The sequence below is a fragment of the Saccostrea cucullata genome, unplaced genomic scaffold, assembly GCF_032062105.1.
Source record: "Saccostrea cucullata isolate Sc308-1 unplaced genomic scaffold, CSIRO_AGI_Scuc_v1 ctg8776, whole genome shotgun sequence".
Lineage (NCBI taxonomy): Eukaryota > Metazoa > Mollusca > Bivalvia > Ostreida > Ostreidae > Saccostrea > Saccostrea cuccullata.
The window spans coordinates 20,001-38,182 of NW_026938016.1; the positions used below are offsets into that span (position 1 = coordinate 20,001).

The window sequence follows — 18,182 nt, forward strand, 5'->3', positions numbered from 1 at the left end:
GTTATGAGAGACGTAATTTACGTTTGCTTTCATGCGCCGATGTACACACACATGCTCTCCTTATTGTTCTTATTTAATGTGGTTTTGTCATGAAACTTGTAAAACACATTATCATAAAATGTTACTATTTGCTATGACAAGAAAAGAAATTTGATTTAGCAAAAAGAAATAAACTATGTTCTCTGTCTACGACTTTTTGGGACAACCCTCGTACAAGGTAACACCATACTTATAATCAATGATGGTTTTTAGCATTTAACTATATCAATATGAATGTCTTGAACATTTTTCTGGCTCAATGTAAGCATTATCAAATCTGCAGAGAAAAATCAGTTTAAAAAAGGTTTTATAGAAAATCCTTAACGAGAATAGTATTTTTTTTCATTTTCAAGTTCTTCCACACCAGCTACGGTTCTCTAGAACCGTTTAAGGTCAATGTCCCATTAAAAAAGGAATTGCAATTAAAAAAAGTAATCTATGAACTGTATCACCACGGTTAAAATATCGTATTAAACTAAATACTATTTCAGCTTAGGCTGCAAAGATTAATTTATAAACAACTGTTTACATGAAATAGCATGCATTGTAAGAATTAGAATAACATTTAAAAAATAACGATGTATACATGTGCAGAGAGTTTTGTTGGTTTCGTGGGAGTGTTACAAATTGTAGTCGCTTTGTGGTAGGTGGAGCTATGGTGTTTGTGGTAGTTGGTGGTGTGGTAGACGAAATGACCGTTGTGATTGCTAGTGTTGAATTGATAGGTGGTACATAAGGAGGCTTAGTGGTAGAAGTTTGCAAAGTGAGCCAGTTTTTTGTTGTGGTCGGTACATGTGGTATGTTAGGCTTGTTAATATTAATATGCGAAGCATCTCTGAAATAAAGATTTATCAAAATAATATCAACCATCTTTCAATTTTTATTTGATCTTCTTACGAACCATGTCCATCTCATTAATTTTATCAACAAACATTGTGAATGGGAGAATTAAGGGGTGCGACTGTGGTTTCAATTGCGCAACATTTCGCGCATTATAAAAACAAATGAAGCGTTTATGCTGTTTTAAAACAATTTTTTTTCGATCTACTATTAAAATAAAACAAAATAAGATATTACATGTATGAAAATGTAATAACAATACAATTTTAAATAACAAATTTTTTTTTACCGATGTTGCAATTGATAGGTAGGTCGACGCACATTACAGTATGTTTTTTTTACGTTATTATAAACTGAAGCTCTTTAAGAAAAGGGTAATAAAATGTTAATAAAGAAAAAGTAATTAAAGTACGTTCTCTCTTGAAAATAAAACATAGAAATTTGAGAATTATATTTATCTCCATTACTTTTATTATGTTTTCATATTAATCCTTTGTGCCCGTCAAATTTTGTAGTACTCTATAAAAACAGGAAAATTTGTTAATTTTTTGTATTTTGAGATGCCCCCCTCTCGTAACAAGATGGTAGAATTCACTGCTCATCAAATATCATAGTTTGAACAAAAATTCTAGATAGTAGTATTTGTATAATTTGCTTTAAAGGGTCAAAAATTGACATTTCCTATATTGTCCTATAGTAAATGTACCTGTTATTTTGAGTTGGTCCATTAAAAAATACCTGGACGGTAGATTGACCTCCAAACTTGACATGTACACTTGAGTAGCTGTATATTATGTATGGTAAAACAAATGAAGAGCTTCGCTTTTGTAGTTTTCACACAATAAAAACACACTCGGCACCCTTAAATATGAATCTGACTGATAAGACACATCCAATGTGAACTGGTTTTTTTTTTTTTTTTTCATAAAAACACAGTATCTTAAAAACAAATTCCCTTTAAAATTTTATTAAATACTATCTAGTGCAATTATTCCATATTTCGTAGAAAGTAACAAAGTTATTCCATAAATTATAGAAAATTAAGATTTTTGACATTAGTTTCCAGGTTAACATAACAAGAGGCCCAGGGGCCACAGCGCTCACTTGAGCACATCGGCTAGGAAAAAGCACATATAAGATCAGAGCTGAAAATTTACGGGGGGGGGGCTTTAATTTTAACCCCCAGGGGTTCATGATTTGAACAAACTAGAATCTACACTACTTGAGGATGATTCCATATAAATATCACTAATCATGGCTTTGAAGTACTTGAAAAGAAGATTTTAAAAGGTTTCCCATTATATCCCTATGTAAAACTTTTGGCCTCACCCTAGCCCCGGGGGTCATGATTTGAACAAATTTGAGTCTACACTACCTGAGGATGATTCCACATGAGTTTCATCTTTCCTGGCCCAGTGGTTCTTGAGAAGAAGATTTTAAAGATTTTTCCTATACCTTCCTATGTAAAACTTTGATCGGCCATTTTGGCCCAATATTTCGGCCTGATTCATAATCACATCCCCTTTAAAAACGACGTGGTCCTTCATTTGAACAGACTTGAATCCCTTTACCCAAAGATACTTTGTAGCAAGTTTGGTTAAAATTGGTCCAGTGGTTATAGAGAAGAAGTTGAAAATGTGAAAAGATAAGGACAACAACGACGACAACGACAGCGACGACGACAGACAACGGACACATTTTTATCGGAAAAGCTCACTTGAGTCTTCGGCTTAGGTGAGCTAAGAATAAATGAGAATCTGATTGAAAAGACTATGTGAAATCTTTTTTATAAGTTATTTCAAAATTCGGGATGTTCAGTTGATTGATTAATGGATTGCTGTTCTTCGTATTTCGCCTAAAGAGACGCCAACATTTAAAGGTGAACAGCTTCAAATTTATAGTTTATAATATATCCCAGCAAAATAGCTTCTATTGAGGAGGAATCGCTGTGTACAACTTTGACACAAGGCTGCAAGGCCTTAGAATTTTATATGTCATTGAGACTTGTGACTGTCTCTTTCAGTGTCGGGTAATTGGCGAGGGAAAAATCACTACCAACGTTTATACCTCTAAGGTTTGACGCAACGCCAAGATAGACAGCTGAATCCTTTATATTCCGATCCAGAGGCGGCCGCTCAAAAGGATCAATCAAAAGGTAACACTTACGGTTGCTCACAGATGAAATAGTTATTTTCAGTGCATCTTTCATCATTCCATTGATAGTGTTTCATATGATTTAGCTCAATACAGCTTTCGTCGTGAAGTTTGTTATTCGGCTCCCCTACACTCCAGCCAGTATAGTGACTTATAGATGTTTGTAATGACGCCCATATCCAAGTATTCATTGACTTTATACCTCCGATCCAGTAATCTCCTGTAAGGACAATATTTAAAGAGACACACACTGTATTTAATCTTTTTAGAACAGCTAGTGATTTTTATATATTATTGTTCCAAGAAAGGATAAGTTTTTTTAAAAAAAGAAACAATCCTGTTTATTTGAAATCAGCCAAACAACATATTTAGGAAAAATATTTTATATCGGTTACTCTGTGAGAAGTCATTGGTTCAAAAAATGATGAAATTGATGAACCTGTATTTTTTTCGTTAGTAAATAATAAGCAACTTTATATTTCAATATGGAAAACATATACGTATATTTTTTTACAGATTCACTTTATGGAAGAAAATATATTATGTATCTGGAAATTCATTAAGGGAAAGAGCATTATGATTAACAATCTTTTTAATGTTTAGAAAACCAAAAATTCTGAATAACTTCTCCCACCTCAATCCCCATATACCAACACTTAAAGCAATATTAGAGATTGTTCTATCTGACGTATCCGTATCCGTATACGTATCCGTATCCGTATCGAGATATGAAAGGCATCTCGATCCCGATGTCTAAACCATTTAATGCAATTCCATCTCTGAATAAGCCACAGTCTTGCATTGAAAAATAGCAAATGGTAATTTTTTTCTATAAAAATACTAAACTGCTGTAAAACTCTATCATTTTGGAGAAAAAATATTGATTAAAAAAAGAAAAGAAAATGAAACCAAATTTAAAATTAATTTCATTTTGTTTCCAAATGTTTGTTGAAAAATCCCCTTTCTCCTTTTCCTCTCTTATAATATCAGGATATTTTATTGATTCATTTTGTATTTTTCATTATGCCATTACGCGTAACTGATAACATAATAGATACCCCCCCCCCTCCCCACACACACTGAAATACAAAATACTTTATCATCAACGCGATCAATAAAACTCTTTAGCCGTTTTAGCGAGAGTTTCAAATTGATTTCTTAATTCGCTTCAATATCGTTACAAGTTCTGAGTATATGCTTTGAATAGCCAGTTCAACTCCCTCCTTTTCACCTCCCCTCACATTGGCGTCGGAAGGAAATTGAAAGTAGGGAGTGGGGCTAATTGAAAGAGAAAAAATTCAGCTCTGAAAAAGCAGAAAAAAGGAAAAATATTTGTTCATTGTCCAAAATCCTTAAATACTATTGTGTGTGAGTGTGTGTGTGGGGGGTCGAACTTTTTTCATTACAATTTTCTTTTCAAACACTCCCACTTACCCTACTTTAACCATTGGCGTCGGCAGCAAAATGTAATTGGGAGGGGGGCTATTTAAGGAGGCTGGCGGGTCAACAAATTAATCACAAATTAACCACCAGATTTAACTAATTTTTTTAGATGTGATATCTTAAGCTGTCAACTATCATTTGGCAAATAAATATTTAAAAAAAATATTTTTAAAATTTGATCATTTTCAATATCTGTATATGGAGCTCTTCTTTTAAAGGAGATAGAAATAGTCTGAAAATGGCTGCCACCCCCGAGCCTCGTTAAGAAATATTTTTGTTATTCCTTACAAAAAAGCTGGCAGGCAAAAAAAAAAGAAATGTCCGTCTAAACACGAAAATCCTATTTCGGTGAGGGGGGGGGGGGGGGGGGTGGGGTGTTAGTTTCACTAGCAAATTTTTTCCAAACAACACCACTTCCCACATTTATTTAACCTAAACTAAAACATGTTTGTGGAAAGTGGGGGGGGGGGAGGGGGCTAAACCTACGCCACGATGTTCAATGTCTATATTAAGTCTATCTTTGGATAAAAAAGTGGGAGGGGGCAGGCAGCTACGCCCCCTAGCCCCCCTGTTCCGACGCCTAAGTTAACTGCAATACAACATGCCTGTTGAGAATGGGGAAGGGGCTTATCCTACACCTCAATACATAATATGTCCATCTTTGCAAATAAAGTGGGAGTTTTTCAGAGCTTGCTTTGTTTACTAAAAACTCCATCATGCAACTTTTATGAAAAGAAGTTAATATGGAAAAAGAATAGTTTAAGAGAGGAAGATACATCATAACCTAACATTTATTTTCCTCCCCCTTTATCGACAAGTGTTTAATCAATCAAGTCTAAAATATACAGCGTTTAAACGCAACACTTTCAGATCTTGTACATAGTCATTTCTCAAGCTCCTTGAAACCCTAAATACGCATAGGCGTCGGAACCGGGAGGGGGGGGGGGGGTAGGGGCGGCTTAGCCTTCCCCCTCTTTCTTGCAAAGATAGACATTACATATAGGCAATTAAAATTGGGGTTTATCTTTTTTTTGTTGGTTTAGCATCCCCTTTCAACTAGCTCCCCTTTCTATTTCCTTCCGACGCCCATGATACGGTTATCGACCTACGATTTAGGGAGTGTATTCAAACTGCCCCCGAATTGCCAGATATCCAAAATTTTCCTGTAGAACTATGATCATTACGTGATAATGAATGGCATAGAAGATGATAAAAAAGGAAATGAGGATGGACATTTTCAGTGAATCCCCAATATACATTTGTTTTGTACTTTGATTTAATCTTTCCCAGTTAATGTACAACTACATGTATTTACAATTTACAAGTTTGAGATAAAAAGGTTTAACTGCATATATAATTATATATTATTGGGGATATGTCGTGTTCTTGTAAATGTTATTTCAAGAATGAAGAATGAATACCCTAAAATTGAGAGAGAGAGAGAGAGAGAGAGAGAGAGAGAGAGAGAGAGAGAGAGAGAGAGAGAGGTCGATCTAGAAATATTTTCTACACATTTAAATTCAAAAAAATCATACCTGATTTCTAATTTTATTTTTAAACTTTTATACCCCCTCCACCCAATAAGACGTGTACAGCAACTTATATTATTTTATTTAAAAAATCACACTACAGATTATTTCTTAGTGAATAAGGTTAAAAACCAAACTTGAAACGATGGAAATGTAACCAGATGGTTTAGACATCGGGATCGAGATTCCTCTCATACCTCGATACGGATACGGATACGTATACGGATACGGATACGTCAGATAGAACAATCTCTATTAGCTGCAACTTTGATGTCGGAATTTTTTGTTGCAATATTGTAAATAACTATTTCAATAACTGAAAAAATACCATTATTAAAGTTTTTTGTTCATATTTGCAACGGAAGAACTATTTATAAGCTTGATTGAATCAAAATTACATTATTGTCGTCCTGTACAATACTGATTTCTGATGTAACACTGTATTTTGGATTGTATATAAAAGTCTTCCTTCTACTTTATTTTAGTCCAGTTGATCATAAAGGTATAAGTTACATACAAATTTATCATAATAACACATTTTAACACCAAAATAAAAATTTAAAAAATGCAGGTCATATTGCTTTAAGCTTATATGTATAGAGCAGCCCCGTCCTCCGGGCTGCAATGAATCCTGTATCTTACCATTGTGGATATTGAGGCGTATGAATTGAGTTAAAAAGTGATTCTCTGCAACGTCTTCAATCTCTGTTATTGTGGAATTCTTAGAGAAGCAGTATTGCTACAAAAAATTAAAGTTATTATTTTTTAATCCACATTTTTTTGGAGTTTTACGTCGCGGGTTCACTGCGGGACGTGGAGACCAGTTCTTCGGATTAGACATCCTGCTAGTATTAACCGAGGACCCGTGTCGCAGTGTTGGTGCTGGTACAAAAAGATCCATCTGTACATTTTTTTTTCCTAACTTGCTTAATTTCTTTTATAGGATTTGTTTTGTTAATACTTTCATAAAATGAATGTTTTTCTTATGAATTGTTTGGTTTAATGTGTCATCTTTCATATACTGCAGAGACAACACTTCAAAGAATCCAGAAGTAAAGAACACGTACCATGAAGATCCTAGCCTATACTTTTTGATACGTTCCACGTATGTACAATATCATTTTCGTATATTTTTATGTGTACTTCAAGAGTATCATTATACTACAGTTATATACTACCCAGAATATACTAGCTATTCAAAAATTTGCACTTCAAAATATCCCATCCTACCGTAACACCTATGATGGAATTTTCAGCTTTCGTGCTTTTTAGTGAGGTGTTCATAACAATGTCCTTGAATAAAAATCCACACAAAAATCCATGTATAATTACCAAATTATGTCAGATTGTAAGTCTCTGAGGTCTTAGTTGATCATTTACAGACTATAAATATTTCAATAATCACTAATAATTACTAACTGCTTACTAATGCACCGTTCCAGTTGGACTTCGTATTTGAAACAAATAGATAACATCTGGAATTGTAGCTCACCCATCCTCTCTGACAAGTAAACACACCTAACAAATGGAAAATACAATTGTTAAGTATATTCCTGGTTACACTAACGAAAGGAGGACACAATACTTCGAATTAAAAAAAAAACATTGCTGTTTTTTTCTGTTTGAGGAAAATAAAAATAGAAAATTAGCAGAAAAATCGAAATTCAACTATATATATACTGGACAAAAAAAGTTAAGGATCATCAAATTAAATAATTTTTATAAATATTGTATCATAGAAAACAGAATGCAGTTTTAATTTTAGTATCATATTTTAAATTTAAAAAGTGAAAATTAAACATTAAATGTGATTAATTTGTTTGATTACGAATACGAATTGTTCATTACGGTCACTTTAGAATTCGGCATGTTGGGGGTAGACTTGAAAATGAGATTTTTTCCAGAAGAGTCAAATAACGTCACTAAAATGATTGCCAGTATTTTGTTTGAGCTCCCCGCGAGGACCTGCAGCGCAGACCAATTCTGCTCATCAGCCGTCCAAGGCTAGCCCGAGGGATTTGTTGCCATTCCTCCTGCAATCCTGTATGAAGCTCCCGTTGATTTTGGGGTAGTGTAAGACGAACTGAAATGCGTTGCTAAAGAATGTTCCAGGTATGATCAATTAACTTCCGGTCTAGAAAACGACTTGGCGGGTCCATACGCTAATTTGTTTCACTGTCCATGTATTCGTTTACGATTCGGACTCTATGAGGTCTAGCATTATCGTCCATTATGTTGAAATCCTCCCCCAGAGTACATGCAATACGTCTAACAATAGGATGAAGAATATCATTTCGGTATTTTAAACCTGTCAGGTTGCCTTCAATAATGTGCAGATCAGTTTTGCAGTCAATACTTATGCCTGCCCAAATCATCATCAAATCTCCATTTACTCTGTATTGCTCAGAAATGACAGAATCAGCATATCTGTCCCCATTTTCAATCCAAACAAGTCTTCTGTCATCATGGAAGTCAAAACAAAATAGCGACTCGTTTGAGAAGAGAACAGGACACCAATGACGTTATTGCCAAATTTTTGTGTTCTGTTGCCTATTGTAGTCGATTTCTGCGACACTCTAATTTTAATACAGGACGTACGGTTGGTCGGCAAGCCTTGAGATTTGCTTCCTGAAGTCTGTTTCAAACTGTTTGAGTAGAAATCCGTCTGTCCATTGCTCTCCGAAGCCCAGTATTAAGCTTAAAAGCACGTTGGAAGTGGTGCGTCTCATCAAAGTTGGCCAAATAACGATCCTAACGGACTGCCATACACCTTGGACACGTTTTTAAAACTACTTAAGCCTTGTTGTCACATAAAGAGGTAGGGGCTCCATGTGCGAAAATCGGCCCCAAATTTTTCGAATTTTCAAAGCTAGTTAATAAAATCGACTTTACTTATATTTCACAGTTTACCATCATTGCATTCCACAAATAGCAAAAGTTCGGGAGATTGACTACTTATGACGTCATATTTGTGACGTAAACCTGACGTAATTTGGCAAAAATCATCAAAATCTCATAATTTTTGCCATAAATTGATTAAAAAAAATACCTCCGCACACACCCACCAAAACAAAATTTCTTGTAAATGTTCATTATTAACAAATCTATCAACAATTGAAGTATCGTATTGGTGGAGGCCTGCGGAGCATGAAAAATCGATCGATGAACGAAAAGCTTTCCTGTCATTCCAAGTAATCAATTATCATAATTTACATCAATATGATTTCCAATAGATATGATATTGTGTTTTTATATCACCGTACATATTTTAAAAACATGTTTTAATATATCTACTAATAAATGTAAGAAATTGTTATCAATTTAGGACATGGTAGTTGAAATATGCTGTGATTTTGGGTATAATAATTCCAAATCAGTCCGAATTTTGCTACACTCACGCAGTCATTTACCTTATATACCGCTGTACCTCGCATTACACATGCACACCTGTGTCAATCCAACCTTTATTTTTAAACAGAATGGATTGTGAATATTACATGCAACAATAAAAAGGCATAATGTATTAATTAAGAGCAATTCTCTGTAATGACTTGAACTTTTATATAGGAGCTGTGGCACGCATAGTCTCAGAATTTTTCCAAACTCTCGATGATAAAAGGCATTCATACCCTGAACTGAAATCAGGCAAAAATTGGTTGCTATGTTTTTAGTTACCATGGCAACGTGTCTTAAAGTTCGAAAAATGGCATTTTTTAACATGTTTAGAGCCCCATAGATAACATTTGCGGCAAAGCAAACAATTGTTAATGACTGTTTCCAAAAGTTGAAGGTAAGATGTCTCAAATGCATGATAAACATGTTTGGTAAAGCAACTATTACATACGTTACTATGGTAACAAAGTATTCAAAAGTGAAAAAAATATTCATTGATTTTATGAAGTCATTCTTGTAAAAATGAAAAGCAATTATAGGATGAAATGTTACCAAATAATAGAAAAAAGAGCCTTGAAACACATACCAAGAAAAAAAATATGATATTACATTTTGGTTGGCAATGGTTGCCAAGGTTTTTATGCCCCAGAGAGCCTTCAAAGTAACACTATGTATGATTAAATATGATCCTATCTTTTAAAAAAACACATTTCCTCATAACTAATGATCAATTTTATAAGATGTTGGTGTGCTCCAAATTTTCCCATTTCAAAATATTTAGATTAGATTCTTTAAGTAAAGCGTTGCTATGGAAATAAACAGAAAATATATGCTTAAAAACCTGAAAAATATTTTGTTTCCTTGGATACGTACCCTTAAATGTAGATTCCCAAAACTTTTATGATTGATATTTATTAACAGCTAACTTGACTTTTAATTTTGACTATCATCCAATCTCTAAGTGGATGCAAGAAATTGGCACACAGGATTTAATAATGATATAAAGTTCAAAAAAACGAACATTTTCCCTTCTTGGTAACCATAGCAACAGTGTTGTTCTATTCATCAAATTTTATCAATATATGATATTTAACTTCAGTTCTAACAGATAGACTATTCCAGTTGAGCTCTTTAATTTGTTTCTTGATTAAATGGCAATTTAATTTTTAATGCAGCAGGAAAAAATTCACTTTTAAGCACTGGTACTTTGTTTCCATGGTTACACTACAAAGCAGCAATTATACCCAGTTTTTCTTATGGTTTTGGTGTTGCAAGGTCCTTAGGATGCATGTTTGCCAGTCTTGAATTTTCATGTATTTTTTCAAGACAGTAGCATTAACCCGATCTTAGTTACTGGTTTTGCATGGTTACACTGTGTTACCATGGCAACCATAAAAGTTATTTATAGAATAATATTGCTTATACTTTTATACTTAAGGTCAAACATTTTCATTGTTTTTCTTAAGTCAATGATTAAGTTTTAGCATGTTACACCTACCATTAGTGAATATGGAGTGTTTTTCAGCATATTTCAGCATTTTAAATGTATTGCAAATGTACCCTTGGTTACCACTTACTTAGAGATATATTCTTAACAGTTTTTTCACAGTATAAGTGACATCAAGGTGTCATGTTTTTGTTAGAATGGTTTGTTTGCTTTTTCTTGTTTTTATTAAGCCACAGTCAGGGTTTAAATTGGCTGAAAATCTCGATTTTTCAAACTTTTCCGGCTGTTGCCATAGCAACCGATACACTTAGCAACGAAATTTTGTTTGATATTTTTTTCTGGTGTCAAGTACTAAGCATGGGTGAAGTTTCATCAAAATCGGTGACCATGCGTGGCAACGAAGTTTAAGTGGTTACAGAGAATGGCTATTAAACTCTAGCTTCAACAATATCATTCATAATTTGCTACCCTTTTCGAAAATCAACTCGTATGAAAACGATGCATTGGACTTCCCATCGAAGTCGTGACGTTTTTGCCTAATCAGTTGTGAATTGTTGATGGATAAAACATAATGAATTAGGTTACGATAGAATGAACTTCCAAGAACATTACATGTATCTGTTTGATAACACCTAAAATATACAAAGTTATGACTGCTATTGTACCCCACTCCCTACAGTTTGGTATTATCTATTTTCGAATCACGTGTACAAGACTGCAGCTGAATTAATTGCTCATTCTGCACACACAATTTATTTATATACAATGTTCTATACGTGTAATAAATTAATATTGGTTTCTTTAAATGCAACTTAAAGGGTATGTAAGTAACATTTTTATAAAACAAAGCGAAAACTATTCCAAAGTCAAAACCGGGTTAATATCGGTCAGCGTCAGTCATGTAAATACCACCCCCCACCCCCCCCCCCTCTTCTTTCTAATGCGCCGATTTGTCGAAGATATCTTGTTCTATTATATGAATATGATTTTTTTGTCAACTGGGACAACTGGCTTTCATATATTAAATATACTGAATTCTGCATCTTAATAAGTATTATATAACGTTCACAGTTAAAATAAAAAAGATGATTCGAAATAAAATGAATGTACCTGTAAATATTTGATCCACACACCACATTACAATTCTGCGTGTAGTTAGTCTTTCATAAAAAAACTTAAGTAAACAGCGCAACAATTGATCACAATTAAAACAAAATGACAGTAAATCAGCATGTGCTTTTCTGTTTATAAAAAAGAAATTAAAAAAGTAATTTGAGCGGAAATAAATTGGATGCCGTGGAACCCTCCTGGAAAACAGATAAACCTCTATGTGAAATGACTATGAAAAGTCAATCATTGAATGTGGTATAAGTGATTGTTGATTGAATGTTGTTTACATTAACCATTTGGAAATATTAAAATAAAAGATAACAGTGAAATTTCAACTCACTTGTACATTACATGATATGAATAAATGGAATGTTGTATTTAAAAAAAATCAGAGACATTCTTTTCCAAGGATGAAAAATTTTATGTAAATCAGATAGCTATTAATTTCATATGCTGAAGCTAAGTTGTTTCAACTCGTAAGGGGGGATTAATTGTTGTTTATTGACCCCCTCGAGAATCCTTCACTCATGGAAACACAGCTTGCTCATTTGCAGATCTAAAAGGGATAGGGGTAGTTTGGACCGCCCCCCCCCCCGGAATTTGCAGAGTTAGCAAATTCATATACTAAACCAAATAAAAGAGGCTTTGAACAGTGAGGGATCTTTTTCGTGAAAAAACATCAGGGGACACCGATTTACATGATCTCATCCGAACAGTCTCAACGTCCCGCAGTTAATTTAATCCCACGACGTATCTAATGATAAGGTCTGAATAGGAAGGGGTTTGTCTTGATCACATGAAAAAATGTTATAGTTAAATGTTTACTCAAAAAATAATGAAAAAAAAATCACTATATATTAAAAGCAATTTGATTTCGAGGGGTCCATTTTATAGCATTATTTTCGGCTGCAGGAGCGGCCGATCTATTTGTGGTTGTATTAGAGACGTTATTTTTTTAGTAGTTCAGTAAAATATTTTTTAAATGATAACATGTATAAAATCAGAAATAAAATATTTTAAAAACATCACCTATTCCCAGTCTTACGTGCTTGATTTTAATATATATTTTTTTCGGATTATCAAAATGAAAAAGATTTAGTAATGTCCACACAACAATACGTGTATTATGTAAATCAAAAGAATAACAGGGACGATAGAATTAAGGCTGAGCATCCCCTTGCAATTATATTGATCAAGCTTAAGGCAGCATTGGACATCGATCCCGATGCAAATTACGTCACCTCCGTTTTGCACAGAATTAACACAGAATTAGTCCTTAAATACAAACACACACAATTGCCTTCCAATATCCCCTAAAACTCTATTGTAAAGAAGTAATTAGACCTGTGCATCTTTTAATATCCATATTAAGATATTAACAAGACTAGTACTTAAAAATCCTAAATGACGTTCAAAAGTCATATTTCATGGACGATATTGGGTGCAAAACACAGTTTTATGTATGACGTTATCAGGACGTTACTTGGTGAGGGACAAGCAAAACTGGCCCCTGTAAAGAAATAAAATGGAGGCTTGTTACATATACTTCTGCATATCAATGGAAAGATAAAATTGTGAATTTAATAAATATCCAACTATAATACATTCATCAATTACTACTAGGGAGTACATGTATTTGACACCTGAAATATGGGGGATATTGGGTTGTTTATGTATCCATTTTCAGCATTTTTAACCCCCCCCCCCCCCCCCCCCGCTCAACAAAAACAGAAAAAATCTGACAAAATAAGTTATGTGCATTTCACAGAACAAGTCCTAAGGTTTTTTTTAGTGTGCTTTTAGGGTACATTTTCCACCTCTTGAAAGAGCTACATTACCTGTTAATTGACTCATGCAATTATGCACATGTGAAAACAAGATGTTTGGGGAGTTATCTCCCCCTATTAAAAAGTCTCACAATTTTTTTTTTCTAAAAATGAATGCACATTTTTTTCTTTAAATATTAAGAGAAGACTCTACTTTATGCGAATAAAAACAAAAAAGATGCAGTTTTCATCTAGACTCCTATAAATAGCAGGAAAATCCCTACCCAGCATTCTTCTCTTTGGGACCCCCCCCCCCTGGATTTTATACTAAACTGCGTTTAGCTACCATTAGAAATAAAGTGCCACGCCACAGCATGATACGCCCGTCAAAAAATTACACAATTATCTTTAACAGTTTAGAGTGCAAGAAAATCATGTCAACCTTGATTCTAAGATTTCCATGATTTTTCCATTTTTAAAAAAAAATATTTCTTTATCCATCCCCTGTGCTGTAGGCATAATTATAACAAATATTACATAACTGATAAATTTCTATACTGTTTGTGTTAGACTTTGATAAATGCCGGCCATCATAAAAAACAATATCAAATTAGTCTTAACCACTTAATCTATGCCAAATTAATTTTGAAAATAAAGGCTGGCCATCAAATGACAAATGCTATAAACTGACCAGCAGTTCTTCTGTCTAATCCCCAAAGGATACAGATAAGGCAGCACTTGATCAGATAGCCTTCCTACATTGAACTCATTAATTAATCTTTGACTGGATGCTTGTCTACTCATTACTCCCTAAATATTAATGGATCTACACTTTTTATCCTAAAACAGTTTTAAAACATATAAAATTCTCCATGATTTCTTTTTAGATTTAATGCCAGACAGGTTTTATATTTAATTCATTTGGACAGGTAGGCATGCTGATTCAAACCCACCCCATAAAGTTAGTTTTTAATATTATATAATATCAGATTATTAGTTTATTATGCAATATTAAATAAGTTTTAATTACTTTTCATCAAATTCATTTTAAAACTTAGGCTAGCCAACAAGAGCTACTTTTAATCTAACAGCTAGGCTGGCTGTCCATTTGCCCAATACCCAAGGGATATAGATAAAACCAACTAGTTACCTCCTCACACTAAACTCATTAATTTCTCTCTAATTTGACATGCAACTTTCTGCTATCAAAATTCTTCGTGACCAGTGCTTGATAATTATGCCCATGGGACAAACTGAATTCCTCTCATTAACATTGAAATTTGTTTAAGATTGCTGTAAAGTATATGATGAAAAAAATAAGTTTTTACTTGATTTAATACTTTTTAATAAGGATACAACTCTATTTTTTACATTTTTAGGATTATGAAAATTAAAATTTAAAAACTTAGTTTTTTAAAAAATTTCACTAAAATTAAAGGTCACAGTGACCTTGAAATAGGTCGCGACACACCTTCTACCTAAGATGTATACTTTTGCCAAGTTTGATAGCTCTAGCTCTAATAGTTTTCTAGTTATGAGCCGGACAGGATTTTTCCATATTTGGCCATAGCATCTTTATTACAGGTCAGAGTGACCTACATTTTATGCGCGACACACCGTCTACCCAAGATGTATCAGTTGACAAAGTTTGATAATCCTAGGCCTAATAGTATTGAAGTTATGAACCGGACACGAATGGACAGCTAGACAGACGGACGGACGGACATGAAGCCTATAACATAATACGTCCCGTCTTAAGACGGGCGTATAAAAATTGTTTTATTAAGAGGAATTATATACTGAACAGAAGTCTTCATATCAATTTACTGATGACCTCTATATTGCAACAAATTGAAAACATATCAACGTTTTGAAAGTGACCAAAATTGTCAAGTTTTTGAGATATTTCCTTTCTGTTATTAATGTAGTCAGAGACATATTTATGAAGAAAGTTGGTTGCTATGACATCCATCAGATTATCATCATCATACCCTGACAAAAGAAATTTAGCGGTTGTAACCTATCAAAAAAGTTTTGTTGTTCTTATCAATATTTGTGAGTATGGTTAACTCAGTGTTCTCTGAGGAGGGTACCGAGTAACTGTGTGTGTATAATGTAATGACGCTACTTTTTAACGTTAACGTTAACTATTAACGGCGGTCAATCAATGCCTTAATTTTCTCCTTGAATTAAGTTTTTCGGACAAATTGGTGTTATTTTTAAAAAATAGACATCCACAACATATAATCAAAAAAATAAAATTTATTTTTGAGCTGGGGCCGATTTTCGCCAATGGAGCCCCTACCTCTTCATTGGTATGAAAATATTATTCTTGTGTAAAAATATGATCCCTAACTTATTTTGCCCAGTATATAAATATGGCTGCAATTAATGTGCAGAACTGGTAAAGGCTTTGCTTTACTTGTTATTTGTTATAATTTAGGATGCTATTTAGAAACCAGAACAAAACGTTTGTTTTATTACGTTGGTTACATATCTTTAAGTTATAATAGAGCATAAACGTAAATAAAAATATTTTAACATCAATATGATTTACAGAATTGTTTTGTATTTGACTTCTTTTATTGATTCACGCGATGCAACAGATATAAAAATCTGTTGTTATGAAATATGAATATCATGAACGGAAGTAAAGCTGAAAAAAATCTAGTTAACTAAAACAAAGAGCAATGGCCACTTCTGGCCATTTTAGCCCTTAGAATTTCTTAAAAATTAAAACTGCTGAGTTATGGTTGAAGATGCAGTCTTTATCACTTGGACTGTTGGTAACCATGGACAATGTTGTAATTTCCGTCTGATCAATCCATAATGACGTCATAAATTGCATCATTTTCCCAATACTCTTTAAATTCTTTTGAAAAGGGCCTCAATATGAAGTATTTTATTTCACTATTTAACAATATCATATAGAGCACAAAATGAAAGATCTGTTTCGAAAGATGAAAAAGAAACATGTGTAAATTTTTGGATCGTGGGCTGTGCTCTTGTTTTAATTTTTTGCTGAAGAGAGTCAAATTTTAAGAACATTACATATTCTCAAAGCCTGATTTATATTATATAGCTTCTCAAAAAATGTATCTTACAAAATGTAAGTACAAAGTTTCTACTTCTTTATTTTGATATATAAATGGAAGAAGTATGACACTTTAATTATTGTAAGGAGAGGGCCACTTTATGCATAAAGTGCATCAAGCTCTTAGGATCAGAACATGCACGGGGGTCTTAAACTTTTGATGCTATATGGGATCATGGAAGTGTTATTATCCCGTAATGACGTGCCACACCTGCCGTGTTCTGCTAGTACAAATCAAGCAAACAGAAAAATCCATAAAAAATCAGTATGAATAAATATTGTTTATTGATTTGTATGAAAATGTCAATCGACAATCGATTAAACGACAGATTGTGTATCCTGAAAAAGTTCTGGTAACCATTAAAGTTGCTAAGTGTTGACTTTGAAACCAGATTATTGATATCCTTCAAACTTCATGTTTTAAAGATAATCATGCCTAGCGCATGTTCAACTCACCTAAGAAGAGAACCACAACGAGCTAGTTATATTGACCACACAAAAGAAATATTGGAAAACGAAACATTGAAGACATCACGTACAGCATAAAATTACCATCAACGTAATTTATTATTTTCCCCCCAACAAATATCCAAATATGAAACAGACCTGTCCGACTCTTGTTTTTCATTTCGAGTTCAAAGAGACCATGTCAAATCAACGTAGGGATGGTAACAAAGTAATATTTTGTAAAAATGGCGTTGTCATATCTAAAAGTCGAATTAAAGGCAAGAGCAAAGATGTTATTTGACATGAAAGTTTCTGTAAAAAAAATTCCTTCTATTTTGTGAAAAAAAATAGGTTTGTGAATAAGGGGAGCAGGAAGTATCAATGGATATAAATTAGCTATTATTAAGACACTTGATCTTATAAATCAACTTCGGTACTATCAAACACTTAAACATTGGTTTAAAATCAGCGTCGAATTACCTCCTTGTACTTATACAATAAAATGTTTTTTTTAAATTGATTATTGATAATGTGATTCTGTAAATAACCAATAACAAGGTGCATCTACGAGTTAAAATTTTCAAAATTAAATAAACATAATAGTCGTATAACATAATATTCACTTTTTCAGAAATCAATTATCTATTTACACAGAACTTGTATTGTACAGCAAGTCAAAGAAAAAAAAAACAACTAAGTACTGCTATTAAAAATAAAAAATGATACAGAATGTTATATGCCCCTTTACTTACCCTGTATACCAGCAATAAACAGTAAGAGGGAATGAATGTAAAATGACATTGTACTCACAAAGGTCGTCTGTTTAAGGATTGAAGTACTTTAGGTCAAATTATCACATGTTTGATAGAATATTTATCTCTGCGTTAGACTAAGTAACTAATTGAGATAAGAACACTCTT

At 33.3% G+C, this 18,182-nt stretch overlaps 1 protein-coding gene across 1 annotated transcript; it reads right to left on the reverse strand.

The window, feature by feature from the left end:
- Nucleotides 1-663: 663 nt before the first annotated feature.
- LOC134249275 (C-type lectin lectoxin-Phi1-like) lies at nt 664-18,075 on the reverse strand (the record flags this gene model as incomplete). The annotated part of the gene is made up of 5 exons (XM_062731644.1): nt 18,015-18,075; nt 7,432-7,523; nt 6,648-6,744; nt 3,046-3,253; nt 664-874 (listed from the first exon to the last, which is right to left on the reverse strand). Coding segments are annotated over exons 1-5 (657 nt in total), but the record flags the coding sequence as incomplete, so codon positions are not given.
- Between the last annotated feature and the right edge of the window lie 107 nt (nt 18,076-18,182).